The sequence below is a fragment of the Trachinotus anak genome, unplaced genomic scaffold (genome assembly GCF_046630095.1).
Source record: "Trachinotus anak isolate AG129_WGS33_773 ecotype Australia unplaced genomic scaffold, CSIRO_AGI_Tana_v1 ptg000013l, whole genome shotgun sequence".
NCBI lineage: Eukaryota > Metazoa > Chordata > Actinopteri > Carangiformes > Carangidae > Trachinotus > Trachinotus anak.
This window is the reverse complement of record NW_027273864.1, coordinates 19,456,538-19,473,641: the sequence shown is the minus strand read 5'-3', so window position 1 is coordinate 19,473,641 and position 17,104 is coordinate 19,456,538. Positions and strand designations below refer to the sequence as shown.

Sequence of the window (17,104 nt, the reverse complement as noted above, 5' to 3'; positions counted from 1 at the left end):
ACTGAACGTAAGTACACAGCAATGCAATGAGCTAAACACACTTCCAATAAAGCTGAAAACAGCTGAATAATTGTGATTAATCTAGTAAATATACTCATAGAGTCTGAAAATGTAAATAAAAACATCACAAATTGGCTATGATAAAGTAATAACAGTAAAGTTATAATGAAAGATTTCCTATTGAAGACCTGTTCACATGTCTGACAAAATGGTGGATGCACCAATGTCAGTTAAACTGTAACTGCTAATGAACTGACCCAGCAACAGCTGATAGAAGAACAACTTAACCTTAGCCAGAACCTAGTTCCAGTCTTAACCCTAAGCCGACCCAATCACCTCCTTTTCCTCCTCCTTCCTTTACCTGAGCATGTACGCGTAACTTGTGCCGTGGAGTAGACGGCACGCACGTGTAGCTTAGTGCCCAGTGACACCTGAAAGTGACACAATTAAATGACTTAGTGTGAAACACAGTATGTGGTGCTGGAAGCTTGATCGACAACTGGATGACCACAATTCTGCCTCACGACTGACTCTAAACCTCGTTTTTCTGGAGCATGAAAATGTTGCAACAAAGCTAATATATACAACTCTCCATGAAAGCACCACGCAGCTAATCCATTGATTACTCATAAATGCTGCTGTGGCTGGGAAGTTAATTGGCAAATGGCCCTTTGAAGAAGTGAAAACAGGCTAAAACGTGCTCAGTTTACAAAAATGTCCTGAGTCTGTAGACCTAAACTTCAAACTGGGCTCCAACATCACACGGAAACAGACTGAATAACGCTGCTGTACTTGCTACTTGTTTCTCTTTTTGGCTCCCTGTCTCTCTCTCACACACACACACACACACACACACACACACACACCCCACGTGGTGCGTAGTTCGCCCATTACGTGTCGCTCTGTAGTAGGTGTAAGTGTCAAACTATCAATATGGAGACACAACAAACTGCAAAGGCCAAATGGGAGCTCACTTCCTCTTCACTTGCACACGCAACATGCACTTAGTATCTGTAAATGCCCACACAGAGAGACACAGACGTGACGTTGTACCAGCTATGTAACTGTTAACTCAAACCTGCTCTTGGAGGAATCAGACAGCGCTCCAACCTTGTGTTCTCAATTATTTCCAATCAAGACTGATGATTTCTTGATTGGATAAGCCACAGCTCTCTCTGAAAACAACCTGAAATATTCAGTGGCACATTCGTTTCTTTAATTCCATCACACAAGATAAGACTTAATCAATCCCCAGGGGAAATTCATATATTACAGCAGCACAGAGACAGATTCAGAGGTTAAAAAAAACAAAAACAAAAAAAAAAAACAATTATATGTGAATGAAAACAAGTACAAATTAAAGTAAGGAATTAAACACACTTAAAGTAAAAAAAAAAGCGATATGCAGTATAATGGAAAATACCTAAAGTATATGATGTTATATAAACTACAAGGAACAACTCCTCCTCCTGCTTCTTTTCAGACGCTTTCTAACTGACAGTCATTGTTTGAGTGTCTCTGTGCTTCTCACAGTTATTCATCCTGTCTGCAAACACAGGCCTTATAAATCAGTGGTTAAGTAATGGAGCTACTGTGTGCGATAGCTGGGAGTGGATGTGACTACACCTAAACTATCCTCCCAAAGACTAATTACCGCTACACTGAAGAGATTAGGAGAGAAGAAGGGGGAGAGTCAAAGATGCTTTTTTTTTTAACCTGAAAACTAATTGAGGGGGCTGCTTTCTGGTCTCTGTAGATAAGTGTGTGTCTGTGTGTGTGTGTGCGTGTGCGTGTGTGTGTTTCCATATGTGTGCACTGTAGGTGTGGGCTTGTGTGGGAGGGTTTGCAGTTACTGACTGTGTGTGGTGTTATGCTGAAGGCTTCCTTCTGCATGTACGGTATATCCACTGTTTACGTCCTTGCATTTCACACCACCGCAGCAGATGTCACGTGACACGTCCAAGCTAGCGCTTTTCTAAAATGGCTTAAAGAATTACAGCAGCAATACGTCACCACTTAGCTAAACAGGTGTGTCTGTGTGTGTGTGTGCGTACGTGTTTGCATGTGAAGAGTGCGCTGCCTTTGAGTCGTGACCAGAAAATATCCTCCCTCCCAAGCTTCGTCTCGTACACCCACAGTGGGGGTTTGCTGCTGCTGATAGGGAGCTGCAGTAAATTCTGTGCTGTGCATGTATTCGCTTGGCTTAGTGTAAGATGTGACAGGAGTAAAAGGCAGAGAGGAAGCTCTGGTGAAACACTGGACAACTCTCTCTAACACCACAGGGATCCTTAAAACATCAACTTCCAACTGGCAGAACACCCCCGCCTCCCCAGCTCTTAAGGCGGTGTTGATGAGGCTTGATTGGCCCCATCATCTGCTTGCAGCCCCTTCCTCACAGGTGGTGCAGCTGGGTTTTCTGGAGCGATGCTTTAACTCTCCAGAGTGCAATAGAAGGTGATTTATCATGGACAGGACGGGTGTGAAGTGTTCCTCTAGGGCCAGACTGAGGTCCAGCCTGATCCACATTTCACTTCACTGGCTTTTGGCCACAAGACAACAGCCAGTGCGTCTTATATATCATCCCTGTCAACTGCTTCTTTACCCAGCCTGCATATTTTGCTCTTTTTTATAATCATCAAACTCCTCCACATCCTTTTTCAACCCAGTGGCTATAAAGTCAGGCATTGTCACACCATGTGATAAAGAGCTGCAATAAAAAATAAACGAGACAAGAGGGAAAAATCATTTTCAAGCTAAAATATTTCTCACCATCTGCAGGGGGTGTGTTATCTTTCTCAAAATCCTATTCTGAGGTCCCTGTGGGATACAGTTTGGAATGATTGATTGTAATGTAAGTCGTTTTAGGGCAGAAGAAGATTGAGCCACCATCCAGTGGCCACTTGATTTTGGAAATCATCGAACTGGCTGGGACACATTCACCTCCTCATCTACAGTATACTCCTCATCTGTTGCATGAAAAGAATAATTATCTCCATACATTTCATTTTATATTTTTTGTTGCTTCTGTGTTTTTGTTTTTAAATCAGTAGCAAGGCTGGATCTAAATAATGTTCTTCCTCCTTATGTTGTAACTTTTTATGTAGCAACAGGCTGTGTTATCTTTCATCATCAGGATTATTTCACTTTTCTATTCACAATTATTTCACCGTGACTCCATCGTCTGGCTTAGAAGGACAGAGCTTGGCTTCAGTGAGTATCTTGGTGTCATGCTCAACATGCCAAATTTGCCTTAAGAGCTGTAAGAGATATACTTTTTTACAGTGAAGAAATACAAATATCTTAAATCACTGGTGATTAACGAGACAATTAGAGGAGCCACACATAGCAGAGGTCAGGGAAAGTTAATCTTGTTTGATCCCCTGGGACAGTTTACATAATTTTCTTAAATTAGGGTTAATTTGGCACAGACTGGAGGAACCTCCTCTGCAACATATCAGGCTATTAGGTATTCCCTCTCAAAAGGCCAAAATAATCGTACTGACTGAATAGGCCTAACTTTGAATTCACCGTGATGCACTTATTTGGGATTTATCTTCCACCACTTCACTTTTGACGAGTTCATTTTAACACAGTTTGTCGAAAAACAAATGAGAGATCCCTAAAATAGTAAAAAAAAATATAAACTTGAACAGCTACAGTTTCATGACAGGAAAACTCCTCCTGCTGAAGAAGATCAGAAGATCAGCGACAGCTGAAATTTATTCATGTTTTGTCAGTATTTTGGAAATTCAGATTATGTCGCTTGAGGTAAATTTTGTGCTTTAGAAATGATCCAGTTGATAGTTGAAGCAGAGATGTCAGGAGAGATGTGAGCATGTTTTAAAGATGATACCAGTGTTGTGTTTGGTGATTTGCAAGGTATAAATGGTTGATGTATATCTGCTGATCTGTTCAGAGGCAACTGAGTCATATATTTTAATTTGTGAAAAAAGTTCATGTCTATCAAAATAGTCAGTTTAATGTTGAAAAAAGGTTATTAGGTGGAATAAATTTCATTCTCAACACCTTCAGGCACCTCATTTGTGAAAAAAAGCCTCAAGTGCAAAAGTGACAAATGGTAAAAGAAAACCATTGTATTACATTTGTTGTCGACACAGATCTTGTGGGCAAAAAAAAACACTTCATGTTCTGTGAAAAAAAAAATGTGGTGTGGAATCAATAGTGTGAAACAATTAAGGCATCAGAGGTGCCTGGAGTCATTTTTCTCCTATGTTGGTATCATTGAAAATAACAACATACAAAGGCATGATTTTTGAAAATATGTACACACATGAAAGTGTTGGCGTTTTTGTTTGGCAGGAGATCGATAAAATTCCCTGCTTTGTTATTGGGGATTTTTAATAGCTGACAAATAAACCTGAGGAAAAAGATGCCAGAACGAAAAATAATTACTTTGCTGAAGCCTTTGGCTTCTAAACAGAAGTGAACAGAATATTTAACATCAATGTCTGGTATTGTCTTGTGGCTTATAAGTATTCAAAATGAATCATTTCAGCCTCTAGGATAGAGAGAGGAAGAGAGAGAGAAGACTGAAGAGAGGGGATGATAACCGGAGAGCAGAAGCCAGGATTTAAGGGAGGAAAAAAACATGGTGTGGAGGGTAGGATGGGGCTTCACCTCCCGTCTGTAATGTCACTGAGTGTTAGTAAAATGGGAATAGAGGATGATCGGAAGTGAATGGAGGACAAAAAACCTCCATACAAGGACATGCTTTTATTTGCCAAAGTGTGAGAGAGGATCAGGCTGGGGAATCAAAAAAATGTTGAGAGGGGGAGATGGTGGGCTGAGACAGAAATACAGAAATAAATGAAGGGAGACAGGGGAAAAGAGAGATGCTGCGAAAGCAACAAAGAGCAATAAAAAGAGGCTTAGAAGGACATAAAGGAGAAGTGCATGGAGAGAAAATGTGTGTGTATGTGTGTGAGAACAGAGGGTTAGGTAAAGAGAGAGAGGTTAGTGCTGAATGGTAACCGGAAAGATCTGTGACACGTGTGTCTAACGTCCGACAGAGCACCAAGGCACATGACTGCCCCAGGGCTGCTGCGCTCAGCCATGTCATGGCTCAACGATCTCAACACACACACACACACACGCACACACACACACAGATACACAGTATGGGAGCGACATGAGGATGAGGGGGCGAGAGAGCGGGCAAAGAGAAAGAGAGAGAGGCAGAGAGTGAGAGGTTACAGGACAAAGAAAATGGAGCTTGACGTGTAGAGAGATGTCAAGTGAAGGAGTAAGATAACATGGGGGAGAAGGGGCGGCAGGTGAACGTGGGAACGTCACGCCTGCGAGGCTGAAACACCCTCAGATTCAGATGCAGACGCACAAATGAAGCAGGAAAATCAGTAGTTCCACTGTGCTGTACAGTATGTGTGCACCAAACACTGCAGCTACGCTATTCCCCGGACTCATTTATTATTTGTGCACAGGTGAGCCTGAATGTCCTGCTAAATTCATTTAAATCAGTGTGACTGGGGAGGTGGAGTGTTTGTTTAGTAATGAGAATACAGCAGGTCTCTGTATTTCAGTGGGACTGCTGTTGGGCTACAAAGGCTAAATTTTTATTGTCCCATATGTGTTTGATGTCCTTTGTTCACTGATTGTGAATGCCACAGCCTGAAGAGAGGGATGGGCCTTTAGAGAATATTAGATTAGTCAAACTCTTAGTGCACATACAGAAATCCTGTACAGCGGCCCTGTGATATTCAAATTGTGTGTTTACGTCCTATATTTAAGGTTATTACCTCTCTGTGTTACTTATTTTCAATATATTTTAGTATTTACACTTATTAATATGACTTCATTTTATGAAATAATACTAGTAATAATGCTGTTATATTAAGAAAAAGCACAAGAAATCATGTTGACTGAATTTGTTGTTTTCTCTGCAAACAAATTTAGAAGAGCTCCTAACTACTGTGCCAAGATTTTTATGGTACCAGAGTTTTAGAAAAGGATACAGCCACATTAAATAAATATTGTCAGGCTATAGCTGTACAACAGAAGTTATTACCTGTGGATGTATTGGTAAAGTTGGTCTTATTCCCAGTTCTAATATCACAAAGTCTTTGAGCCTACTAGACTAGGGCGCCCTTTAGTGACTCACTGTTGTGACAGCTAAAGTAGACTTGAGTCCTCTGAACATGATGAGTCATATTTTTCACACAACACCCCAGTCTTGGCTTAAGTGCACTTGCTGCTGTTCTTTTAAGAGATTTGTAAAGTTCAAGTCAAAAAGTTAAAAACTAAAGGTGATCAGGCTTTTGTGATACAGACTTCCACTTAGCATCAAATGAGGCGACAGTGTCTCAGCTTTTAAATCTCATCTTAAAAACTCTTTACAGAATGGCCTACTGGAAAAGCACTTTCAGCCTCTTGCTTGAAAAGTTATTATAGTATTGTAAAATATTATCATGGTATTTATGTCCCCTTATTTTGTGAGTATTTCTAATTGTCTGTGCTAATTTGTCTCATTATCTGACCTAGTCAGATTAGCAACACAATTTTTCTTTGAGTATGTATGTAAATTCATGAAAAAATGACTGAATGAAACCAACCCAAGTAGAAAACTATACTTGTTTTCATAAGGCTTTTGTACTTTGACTATAGTGGAGCTGTGGTTTTTGCTGTGGTTTGGAAACATTAAAAGTAGATAGGAAATATCAATCAAAAAAAGTGGAACATATTTTGTGCGCTGGGGTCATTTCTGTTTGGCAGGGGGACTTCTGCAGTCTATTGTTATCCCCTCTCTAGTATGCATCCTGTTTTCTGACCTCCTCTATGCCAACACACACTACTACATAACTTAGTATGAAGTGCAGTGCATGCACAGTCTGTGTGATCCCATGTGTCAATCCTAATTCCCGAAACTCTCTTTAATCAAACACTACGAGCCCTGAATTGAAAATGTAAACGCTGTGCTCTGTGTAGTTAATTCTATAAACACATTATCAGAGGGAGGAAGGAGGGACTCAAACAACATCTCATTGACATTCGGTGCAGTCAGTGTGATACTCTGTCTCCTTTTAAACTCTTTCCATCAATCTCTGACACACACACACACACATACACACTCGTGCCAGGTTCCCCTAAGATGCATTTAATGAGTTGCTCTGAACCAAAAAGAAGCAGAGGTCCATGGTATCTCCACTACGTGACAGGCTATTATACAGAACAATGAAAGAGAGAAACCACATTACAGGACTTGGTGCCTTTGCGCATGCGCTGTGTGTTCAGGCAGAGCTGAACAGCCTTAATGGCTGTTTTGCTTTGGATCTTAACTCAAATGATGACACACAACAGACCGTGTGTGTCACTACCTGTCGTTGTGATCAGTTTAGTGATTCCCCTGTGTTCCTGCTCAAGGTATCAGGACAACGCTGGATTGTTTCTGATGTTTCCATATGGCACGAGTCCCTGATGCATGATGTGATTCAAGGCGACTGAATTTACTTAGCTTGTGGTCAGCGTGAAAAAAAAAGCTTCTGTCTTAAGGAGAGGTTGTGGTTTTACAGGAAGTTACGTGTGGCCACAGTAACCAGCTGGAGTCTTGTTGCATGGCAACCAAATGGTGACGACAAGATGCCTTTTCAAGTGTATGAACCAAACTATTTGGTTAGGGGAGCTATTTTAAGGTTTTGCTATCGCTACATAGCCAGTGTTAGCACTAACGGCTGTTTACTTACCAGTCTAGAAGAAAGGTTGCGAGGTCAGCATCAAACTTCATGCCTTTACTCACCAAGAGCTGTCTCCAGCAGTGGACGTCAGAGCCAGCGTTACTCTTGTCTCTATCATGTCTTTTCTTCTTCTGAAGATAGCATGCTAAATATATACCCTCACTCTAATCAGGCACCTGATCAACAAGAATTTGATTCATTGACAAATCGTTAATCTCTCCGTTTGTGTGGTGCAGAACATTGCAATCACACAAACTGGTACATTTATCATTGCTGATAATCTAAACCTATACTCTACTACTGATACAGATGAGGTCGTTGTGGCTTTTCAGGTCACACCCGTGTGTTAGGGTGTGTGAAGTTACAGGTTTTATCTTTAACTGAAGTGTTAATTTCAGTTTGTGCTTTATAGGTGAAGAATCTTGACACTATTAATTTGTACTTGTTTTGTTGTGGACTGTCTGACAGGGATATAAACAATAATCGACATCTGAATATAAGCCTCAAAATAATGCCTTATAATGTATGTTCCTGTGTGTGTGTGTGTGTGTGTGTGTGTGTGTGTGTGTGTGTTAACACAGTCTGTTAACTGTAAAATTAACAGACTGAGGGAGAGATACCCCCCCCCCCCCCCCCCCCCCCCCCCCCCACCTTTGACTGTTAACACCTTCTCATATGCCTCTCCTCTCTGTTGGAGAGTTCAAACAAACCAGTGAAGGATAACAGTATCATCTGTTAAGTTACTTAATTAGCAACTTGGGGCCTATGTAAGCTATGACACCTGGGTAGATATAGATGCAACGTTACACTGAAGTGATAGTGCGTGAATAGCTGCTTGAAAATATTACTACCAGCATCTGTGATACACAGATGACCTGCCATGCATTCACCTACATAGACAATAAACCAATAGCCCCTTCCATCACATTCACCCCAGTTTCTACATTTAATAACATAAATGAAGAAAGAAGAGATATCACATTCATAAACTAGTAGGAAACATACTTTGGATAACTACATTGCCTGTTGTTCGTATCCTCATATTTCATATAGATCTCAGGAAGGTGAACTGATTAAACTGTGTTAAATTGTGGTCATAGACTAGCTCTGAAATATAGTTAATGGTATAAATATAAAAATTTAAAAGAATCATCTCATGATTCATTTTAGACAGGATTCAATTGCCATCATGAGGTGGATGAGATACCTGTAGCCTCAAGGAGTAATCCATCAGTACGTTTTGTTCTGGCACATACAGGGCAGACTGCTTAGCCATGCAAATTATATTTCGGAAACAGATGCCACATTAACTAAGCACGGACAAGGAAATTCATGTTGGTGAGCACTTCTCCTTTGCCAAGATAATCCATCCACCTGCCAGGTGAGGCATATCAAGATGCTGGTTACACAGCATGATTATTGCACCGGTGTGCAGGGATGTTGCAGGTTACCAGGATATGGACTGATTCACTCACCAAAAAAGTAAAAAAAAAAAAAAAAAAGAAAGAAAGGAAAGAAAGAAAGACAAAACGATATGTTAAATCATGCCTGCAGCTGGTTAATTTGAAATGTCTTCTAGCTTTAATCACTACACTTACACTTTTCAAACATTATTTTATTCAACTTTTGAGTTAATTCATTTTTGCATAACATTTTATGCAAATGTATTCTCTGCTTTGGAAGCTTGTTTCTTTCATAAAACTCATCCCTTTATCTCCTCAGTGTCTGAGTAAACATTGATTTGTCAGACCCCTGTGGTAGGTCTGGTAAGGTGGAGGAGGTTTTTACTCCAGGGAGACAGTAATTGAGAAATCGACTGGAAAATGAACAGGCTAGTTAAAGGTCTGGATTACTGCCAATACTCAGGAACGACATAGGATTGATGGTGGTCTCTGCAATGGAGCAGTAAATTGCCGCTATGCTATATCACTGTATTTTCTGTTTTTACAAGGTACAAGTGGCACTGGGATTTATCAGTATCTTTTCCTGCACAATATACTGTTGGACTACTGATGGATGAAGTATTTCTGTTTGTTTTAGCGTTTAAAGATTCTGTATGATAGAGACTGAGAGATAAAAACTGGACAGGAACAGGAAAATAACACAGGTGATAACTTTAAATTGCAACACCAAGAACACATTGGGTACCATTTTAGTGCAGATGCGACGCTCATGATGAATAGTATGACTTTTCATTTTGGTAATTTTGTGGGGTTTGGTTATTTTGTGCTCCAAATAATCTTGGATGTTCCACGTTAGGTGTAGTGATGCAGCAGAATATGTGTTTGTGTAGGTGGTGCAGTGCAGTTTTGGTGCCCATTTAGATATGAAACATGATTGTGTTTTCCTCCTTCCACTTGATGTAATATTTTCATTTCATGCATACGCATATGCCTGTGAAATGTTATTTTTTAATGTTATTTACGATGTATACTAACGTCAGTTTATGCAAGCATTAAAACAACTTTAACTATTGTTTTTCTCTCAATATATATTTGTAAATGAGTCGCTGCTGTGTCATGTAAATAAACCCAAATATGATGAAACTGAAAGAAACATTTTTAATTAATTTAGTCAGGTAACAGCTATGAAACTGTGTTGAGTTATGGAAGCACATTTTATTTTATTTAGGTTACTATACTGTAGTAGTCACCTAGCTGTTCATCTACCTTCGTCTTTAAAAATAAACACAGTAACAGGAACTTCAATTATGATGTTCCCTTTTAACTTTAAAAAGGGAACATCATCTGTCTATGGAAGCCCATTCTGAGTGCTGTATATTCGTGCTCTGGGACTCTGCACCTCCAAGACAAAAACAGTTTTCTCTGAGGACGAGCCAACCAGACTTCCCACCTGGCCCATTAGGAAAGAGTCTGCTGCTTCTAAAGATGGAGCTGATGTCATCAGGCATTGTTGATGCCTGTCCCAGCTCCACCTGCTGATAATATATTCCCCCCAACTAACAATGTGAAGTGTTCATATCGTTCCAGCCACTTCTTCATATTGCACCATATTGCGCCAAGAATGCTTGTGTCCATGATCAGCAAAACTGGAAAAAGTAATGTGGTTGCAGGAAGCCTTGTGCCGCGTGTATGCAAATGGGTTTTTTTTTTTTTGCCAATATGTTTCCAACCTTGTTAAGCCACAGGTAATTCTAATATATGAAGGAGAGAAAAACATAAATTCTGCTTGTCCACCCCTCAGGGGCAAAACACCCAGTTCAGTGCAGCAAAGAATACACAGACCTATACACTGGGGAAACAAAACAACCACTTCACAAGCGCATGGCAGAACACAGAAGAGCCAATTCCTCACATCAGGACTCGGCAGTCCACCTGCATGTGAAGAACAAGGGTCACTCATGTGAGAACTGCAATGAACACATTTTGGCCAGAGAAGGCTGATGGTTTGAGGAAGGAGTAAAAGAAGCCGTCTCCGTCAAACTGTAACAACCATCACTTAACAGAGGAGGTGGCCTATGACACTACTAATCAGCCACCAACAATTCAGTCTTGAGATCACAAATCAAGCTTAACACCCATCCACACCATGACTCAGGTGACCCCGTCGGCTGGCATGATGGCAACGACTCACCTCAAGGTGTTAATGACCCCACAAGAGGTTAGGTGCCTGCAACTCCCCACTCGTCAATAGTTGTTTGTTTGTTTTTGTTTTGTTTTGTTTTGAACCCCCAGACAGGCTAAACATCACACATTTGACGTGGCTAATGTGTTAGCAAGCAGTTCACATCCAGCAAACACAGAGCAACATGAGCATTCGTTTGGAGTCGTGTGTCTGGCAACTTCAAAATGAATGTGAGACCAATATTCATTCTCCTTCTAGCTTTTAGCTTAGTTTCCAAAAACTCTCAGAGAAAGATCAGGCTATTTTGACCTAAATGCTTCTCTATGCTCACTATGCCGGGCAAGTCTAGTATAAATCTGAGGGGTTTCAGAACTTCCTTGCTGAAAACTGCTGCCTGCTGGTGCTGAAAAACAAAATTGTTGAGAGCATTGAAGCGGAATGAAAACAGTAAATTACAGGCCACAAAACTAAAACAATTAGCTGACAGATGCTACAGTAAAACCCTTTTGGAGCTGACAAGTAATGCAGAATACTTACCGATTAGTGACTATAAGTGACTCCTTGTACTCTGTGAACAGCCAGCAATTTGTTCGTTTAAAGATACTGATGGAATGATACCGCTTTATGCACTGTCGTAATTCATAACTTTTCACTGAATGTCAAACTAAACAGAGTTGTTCAGTCCATTAGTATTTCCATAAGCACCAATGACTGTTTAACTACAACTATTGCAATCAGTCTGTGATGCACATCATTGCTGTTCCCTGTGCCTCTCGGAGTCGACTCTGTGCCAAATCACTGCAGAAGGCGCTTGCTGTAATGCCTTAAGTTGAATGATGGCAACCTTAGTGAGTGCATCATTTCCGATATATCTCCTCTGTGCTGGCTTTTCATCCACCTGGCCGTGGTAACCTGAATTTTTTTTGTGACTCTTCCTATTAGGCAAAGTGCCAGTAGGTGGATCAGCGGTTTCTGTGCCTTCTCTCGCTGCCTCTCTGTCCGTCTGTCTTTCTCTCTACCTCTAAAATTAAACACTATGCTCCAAGCATTGTCACGACAAAAGGGCAGTGTGGGCGGTGGATGAATGCACACGCGCACACACAAACACACATGAAACCACATACCCATCATACAAGACAGGTTCTCAACGAAGCAGAATAATTAGTGAAGTGATGATGACTTTACAAACAGCGACATAGTGGCAGTGTTACGGTGATGAGTGTGTGGGGAGTTGTTTGCACATGTGTACGTTATTAATTTGTATGTGTTAATATGTATGTGTGTAAAGAGGGAAGTGAGCGCTTCACTTCACCGGCAGTTATAATCTGTCAGGACAGAGTGAAATGACACAGAACATCAACAGGACACAGAGTAACTCCTTGGATGTTGACCAAGTGAATTTATCAAGAGATTTCAGTTTTGAATGGTTTTAGAGTGCTAACCACCAGAGGGTTGTAATCTTTAAGGTCTCCGTCACCTGTGGTTACCATGACAACAAGTGCAGAGTTGAAAAGTGGGAGGGGCCTCTGGTTCCCAAAGTGTCTCAGGTGCCACTGCTACGGAAAGAAGCAAACTGAGACGAGAATCATGACTGTAGGGAATTCAAAATGCTTTGTCATTACAGTTGTTAACAAAAGGTGGCACCATTGCGTCTGAATCCATCAACACTCAGCCAGATGCAGCTGCAGATTGTGTTTTCAGTCGTCGCAACACTGTAATCTTTAGTCAATGTGACAAGCACTGTAATTGGATGTTTTTAGCCAAAATGCACCTTGGGAGTTGTAGTTAAGTCAAAGAGCCAGATATTTTGTAAAGCAGTTGTTCATCATTCGGACTGATGATTGAACCAGGAGAGTTTTCATGTCGGACCAAGCTGTGGAAGAGTCACATAATACTGTCTGGACTGAAGTCAAGCGGGTCACCTTGCTGTACACGTGAGTTATAGGCAATGGCTGTGCTGTGGTTCGGCTATATTTACTTGTAAAATGATCACTCAGAGACAAAGTCTGAAGCTCATTCACATGAGCTGCTGTGCAGTCAGCATAGAGAGGTATGTCTGCAGAGGGAAAGCTGGACCTTGTGCTCACAGGACAATACAGCTGACTCTTCTAGGAAATTAGGTAAGATTTCTCCAAAAAGTCGTATGGTTTTTTTTGAAAAGAAGTCTCTAAAATGGGTCTGAAAAGTCAGATAATGTAGTGACAAAGTTGTGAAGTTTTCATTACTGCTTGTTCATGCCAAATCATTTTGAAAGCCTAATGAACAATGGGGAAACTCAAACACTTGGCCAGTCGACCAATGGTGCATTCGGCTAATCAATGGCATAACTTCATCACTCAGTCAGTCAGTCAGTCAGTCAGTCAGACATTTGTTTTTATAGGGCTGGTCCCGCTGTTGCATGGTTGATTAAATTAAAATCCTAAATCCTTAGACATGTCCCAGTGCTCCTCCTACAATGTCCTCCTGATGTCCTACAATGAGTTTGCCCCGAGAGCGCCTAGTTAATCTGGTTCATCTTATCACATTGAGAAACAACAATAAATATGAAACCTGAAGCGAGACTGAAATCCTGTTTTCATTCAAGTGATAACAAGGAGCTGACAGCGGATATGAGCCTGAACATGTTGTCAACAGACAAACTTAAGTGCTGAATTACTGACACCATTTTGTACCAGACTTGTTCAAAAGCCATAAAATAGTCCTCTTGACTGTGACTAGACAGTGTTTGTGTGTGCATTTAAAATAGTCTGTGCTCTCAGGTGTGTCCAGACTAATAGCAGGACAAAGAAGGAAACAACAGCCAGATAGATATCTAGACAAAGTGCACATAAAGTCTCATTTGTGCCAAGCGACAGCAGGGTTGTCTGCAATGATTTATCTGCTTTGCATCTTGCTGCAGACAGACACTCTCTCAACCCACCATTAAAGCACTCACCTTAGTTTCACCTTACAAAGAGATGAATCAGTGCTTGGCTGTCATTTCGAGACTGCTCAACTTATTACAAAGATGAGAGGAAACAATTTTACTCTTGGAGATTGTGCACTCAAGTTTTTTGACTTGTGTAAGTTATGCATCACCCTGCTACAATGGGATCAAATTGTCCACCCAGTAAAATTTGAAAGAAAGAAATACGATAATGTCTGGTACGTGTAACGTACGTCTTAAAATTTGATTTTTCACAGACTCTGTTGCTCCATCCCAAGACGACCTGATTAGATTGATGCTCTGCTTCTCCTAGACAAATGAGTTGTGGAGAATCCTTAGATTTAAACCCCTGTCTGCTCTACCCTGTATCCATCTCAGCCGCTCAATCAATAAATAAAACATTGAGCAGTAGTGGAAAGCCCAATCTTTATAGCTGAGGAACACAACTCTCTTAATCTTAAAAGCCAACAGTGACTGGAGGGCAATTATCTTGGCTTGGTGAGAGAAGTTTGCCCTCAGGGATTTCTGCCAGAAAGCCTTACTGGCAGAGAGGCTTCCTGAGCTTCAGTTCTCACTCACAGTTCGGTTAGGTTTAGGCAACAAAACTACTTAATTAGATTTAGGAAAAGTCATGGTTTGGGTTTAAATTAGATCCTTTCACAACAATAAACACGTGCAAAGGCTTCCTGGCAGAGAGCCTCGAATGCAAACCTCTCCCATGTGGCTCCCCTGACAGTTCATGTGTCTTACTTTTGCAGAGTGAGTTGAATTTTAGTTTAGCCTATAAGGTTTTAATCAGTTGTAGTCAAGAATTCTCCTGAGTGCATCCTGCTGTACATGAACACTTTACTCTTATTTTTGCATGTCAAAATAAGACCATGATTAACACTGATCACACATCAACAGATGAAAACTTGGAGTAACCTCAGCAGTGAAACAAGTTATAGCCAAGTTTTCATAATAGAGACAAGTGAAGTAGCTTATTAGAGCAGAAATGAAACAATAATATGTATCTGATGGAATCTATAGGACAGAGATATCAGCACCAGGTGAAGTAATTCTTAAATCATTGGTATAGATTGATTGAGATGGTACGACTCTCTCAAGACCTCAAAAAGTTGACACACTGTTGATATTTGGTGCTATCAGACAGAATTGCACCTGTGTATTGTCTGCTGTATGTGCATTACCAAATAAGCATTCTGTGTACAGCTGGATTTTGTACAGACATACATCTCCCCCTCAGTTTATCAGGTCAATATTTTATTATCCAAATACCAAATACCTGCATTCAAGTCATCTTCATCAGCCTTGGCTGTATTCAGACAAAACTGTTACACATTCTTTGGTTCTAGCTTCTTAAATGTGCTGCTTTTCTTTCACATATATGATAATAAGCTGACTTTGGGTTTTGGACTGGTGTTTAAATAAAACAAGGGATTTTAATTAAATCCACATTAGGCTACTTGAAATTATAGTGGACATTTTTCATTATTTTATAGGCAAAAATATTAAGCAATTAATCAGGAATAGAATTGGCAGATTAATCAAGAGGAGAATAATTGTTAGTTGCAGCCCTAATCTGCTGTGTGTATTTTAAAGATTCACTGACAAATTCGAAGTCTGGTATTATTGACTTAATTAATTAAACGTGAGGACAGGTCCTGGCCTATGTTGTTTTTTTTTTTTTTTATTCTTTTGAGGTTTCTTTTGGAAGACGTAAATACAACAGTCCTAATCAGACCATGTTACCGCAGTCATAGGAGGCTTTTCTGACACAGCCAACAATTTGCAGTAATGAGGAGGCTGGTTTTCTTCTGCCTGCAGAACCTCATTTTGAAATGAACAGTCATGCCCCACATTTGCCAGTAATTGTTTGGCTTTGTCACTCCCCTTAATTAGTGAACTGAAAACCAAATACCATTGCATTCTGCCTGAATGGGAACAATACAGGCTAATTGGCCGTTCAGGTCACACTTTGACAGGCACGAGGATGGCAGAATATTAATACTATGGAACCAAAGCAGATGCTGTTGTTCACATGTTAACAGACTTAATCATTAAAAATCCAATACCAATAAATCTTCTGAGATGAGTAAGTGTACGTTTTTGATTTTGTCTCAGAAAAACGTCAGTGTTTTCCTTATTACCATTCTCCCTCTGAGTGGATTGCTCAGTGACAGTTGGCAGTTTCTATATTCTCATGTTTATTCACACATTGCTTTTAATATTAGTGACTCAAAGCCATAATGGGCTGACAGTGTTGATCAGTGATGCCTCCCCAGCTTGCCTCTCTTTTAATCGAGCCACTGTAATTACAGATCTATCACACGTTCAGAATATGCAGGGCTTTTTTTTTTTTAATTCCTGAAATGTCTTTAGTGTAGGTGAAATTAGAGATTGTTTCTGCCCAGGCTGTCATGTTTTCCTGGTTTGAAAACCACAGACAGATTCAATTCTGGGGACTTGCTGCTGCTGTCAGCTGTCATTCAAAAGTGGAAGGTGAACATGGTGAATGCAAGACTCTTGTTAGAAAGTAATAACCCGGTACTTTTAAAATCCATTAAATCCATATCGAAAGTTCACAATATTTTACCTGCAGAAGGATTTTTCCTAACAAAACAAGTTAATGACTTTCTTGTCCAATGGAAATGTCCGTCTGCTCTGAGAAATGTGTAAAATAATAAGAAGGTAAATGTGAGAGAAACAGGAGACAGGGAGAGGCAAACTGCGTGTTGTTGGAGGCTGGGCGAGGAACAAGAGGAGGAACAAGAGAAAGGCGATGTAAGCTGCAACGCTGAGTTAAAACAAAGCTGCCAAATTACAGGGACAAGATAAAAAAGATTACTGTCACTCCTGCCTGCTTTCCAAGGACACGAAGCACAAT

The 17,104-nt window shown here is 40.4% G+C and overlaps 1 protein-coding gene across 2 annotated transcripts in view; it reads left to right on the top strand.

The window, feature by feature from the left end:
- Positions 1-17,104, top strand: part of syn2b (synapsin IIb) — a 75,044-nt gene that overhangs the window by 15,881 nt on the left and 42,059 nt on the right. The window contains exon 1 of one of the 2 annotated variants that reach the window (XM_071493901.1): positions 13,010-13,225. The exons of the other annotated variant lie outside the window; for it this stretch is intronic. Within the exon in view, the coding sequence (XP_071350002.1) occupies positions 13,152-13,225 (74 nt within the window). The 5' untranslated portion in view covers positions 13,010-13,151. Of the gene's footprint in view, positions 1-13,009; positions 13,226-17,104 lie in introns of those variants that run through there. 2 annotated transcript variants of the gene reach the window in all.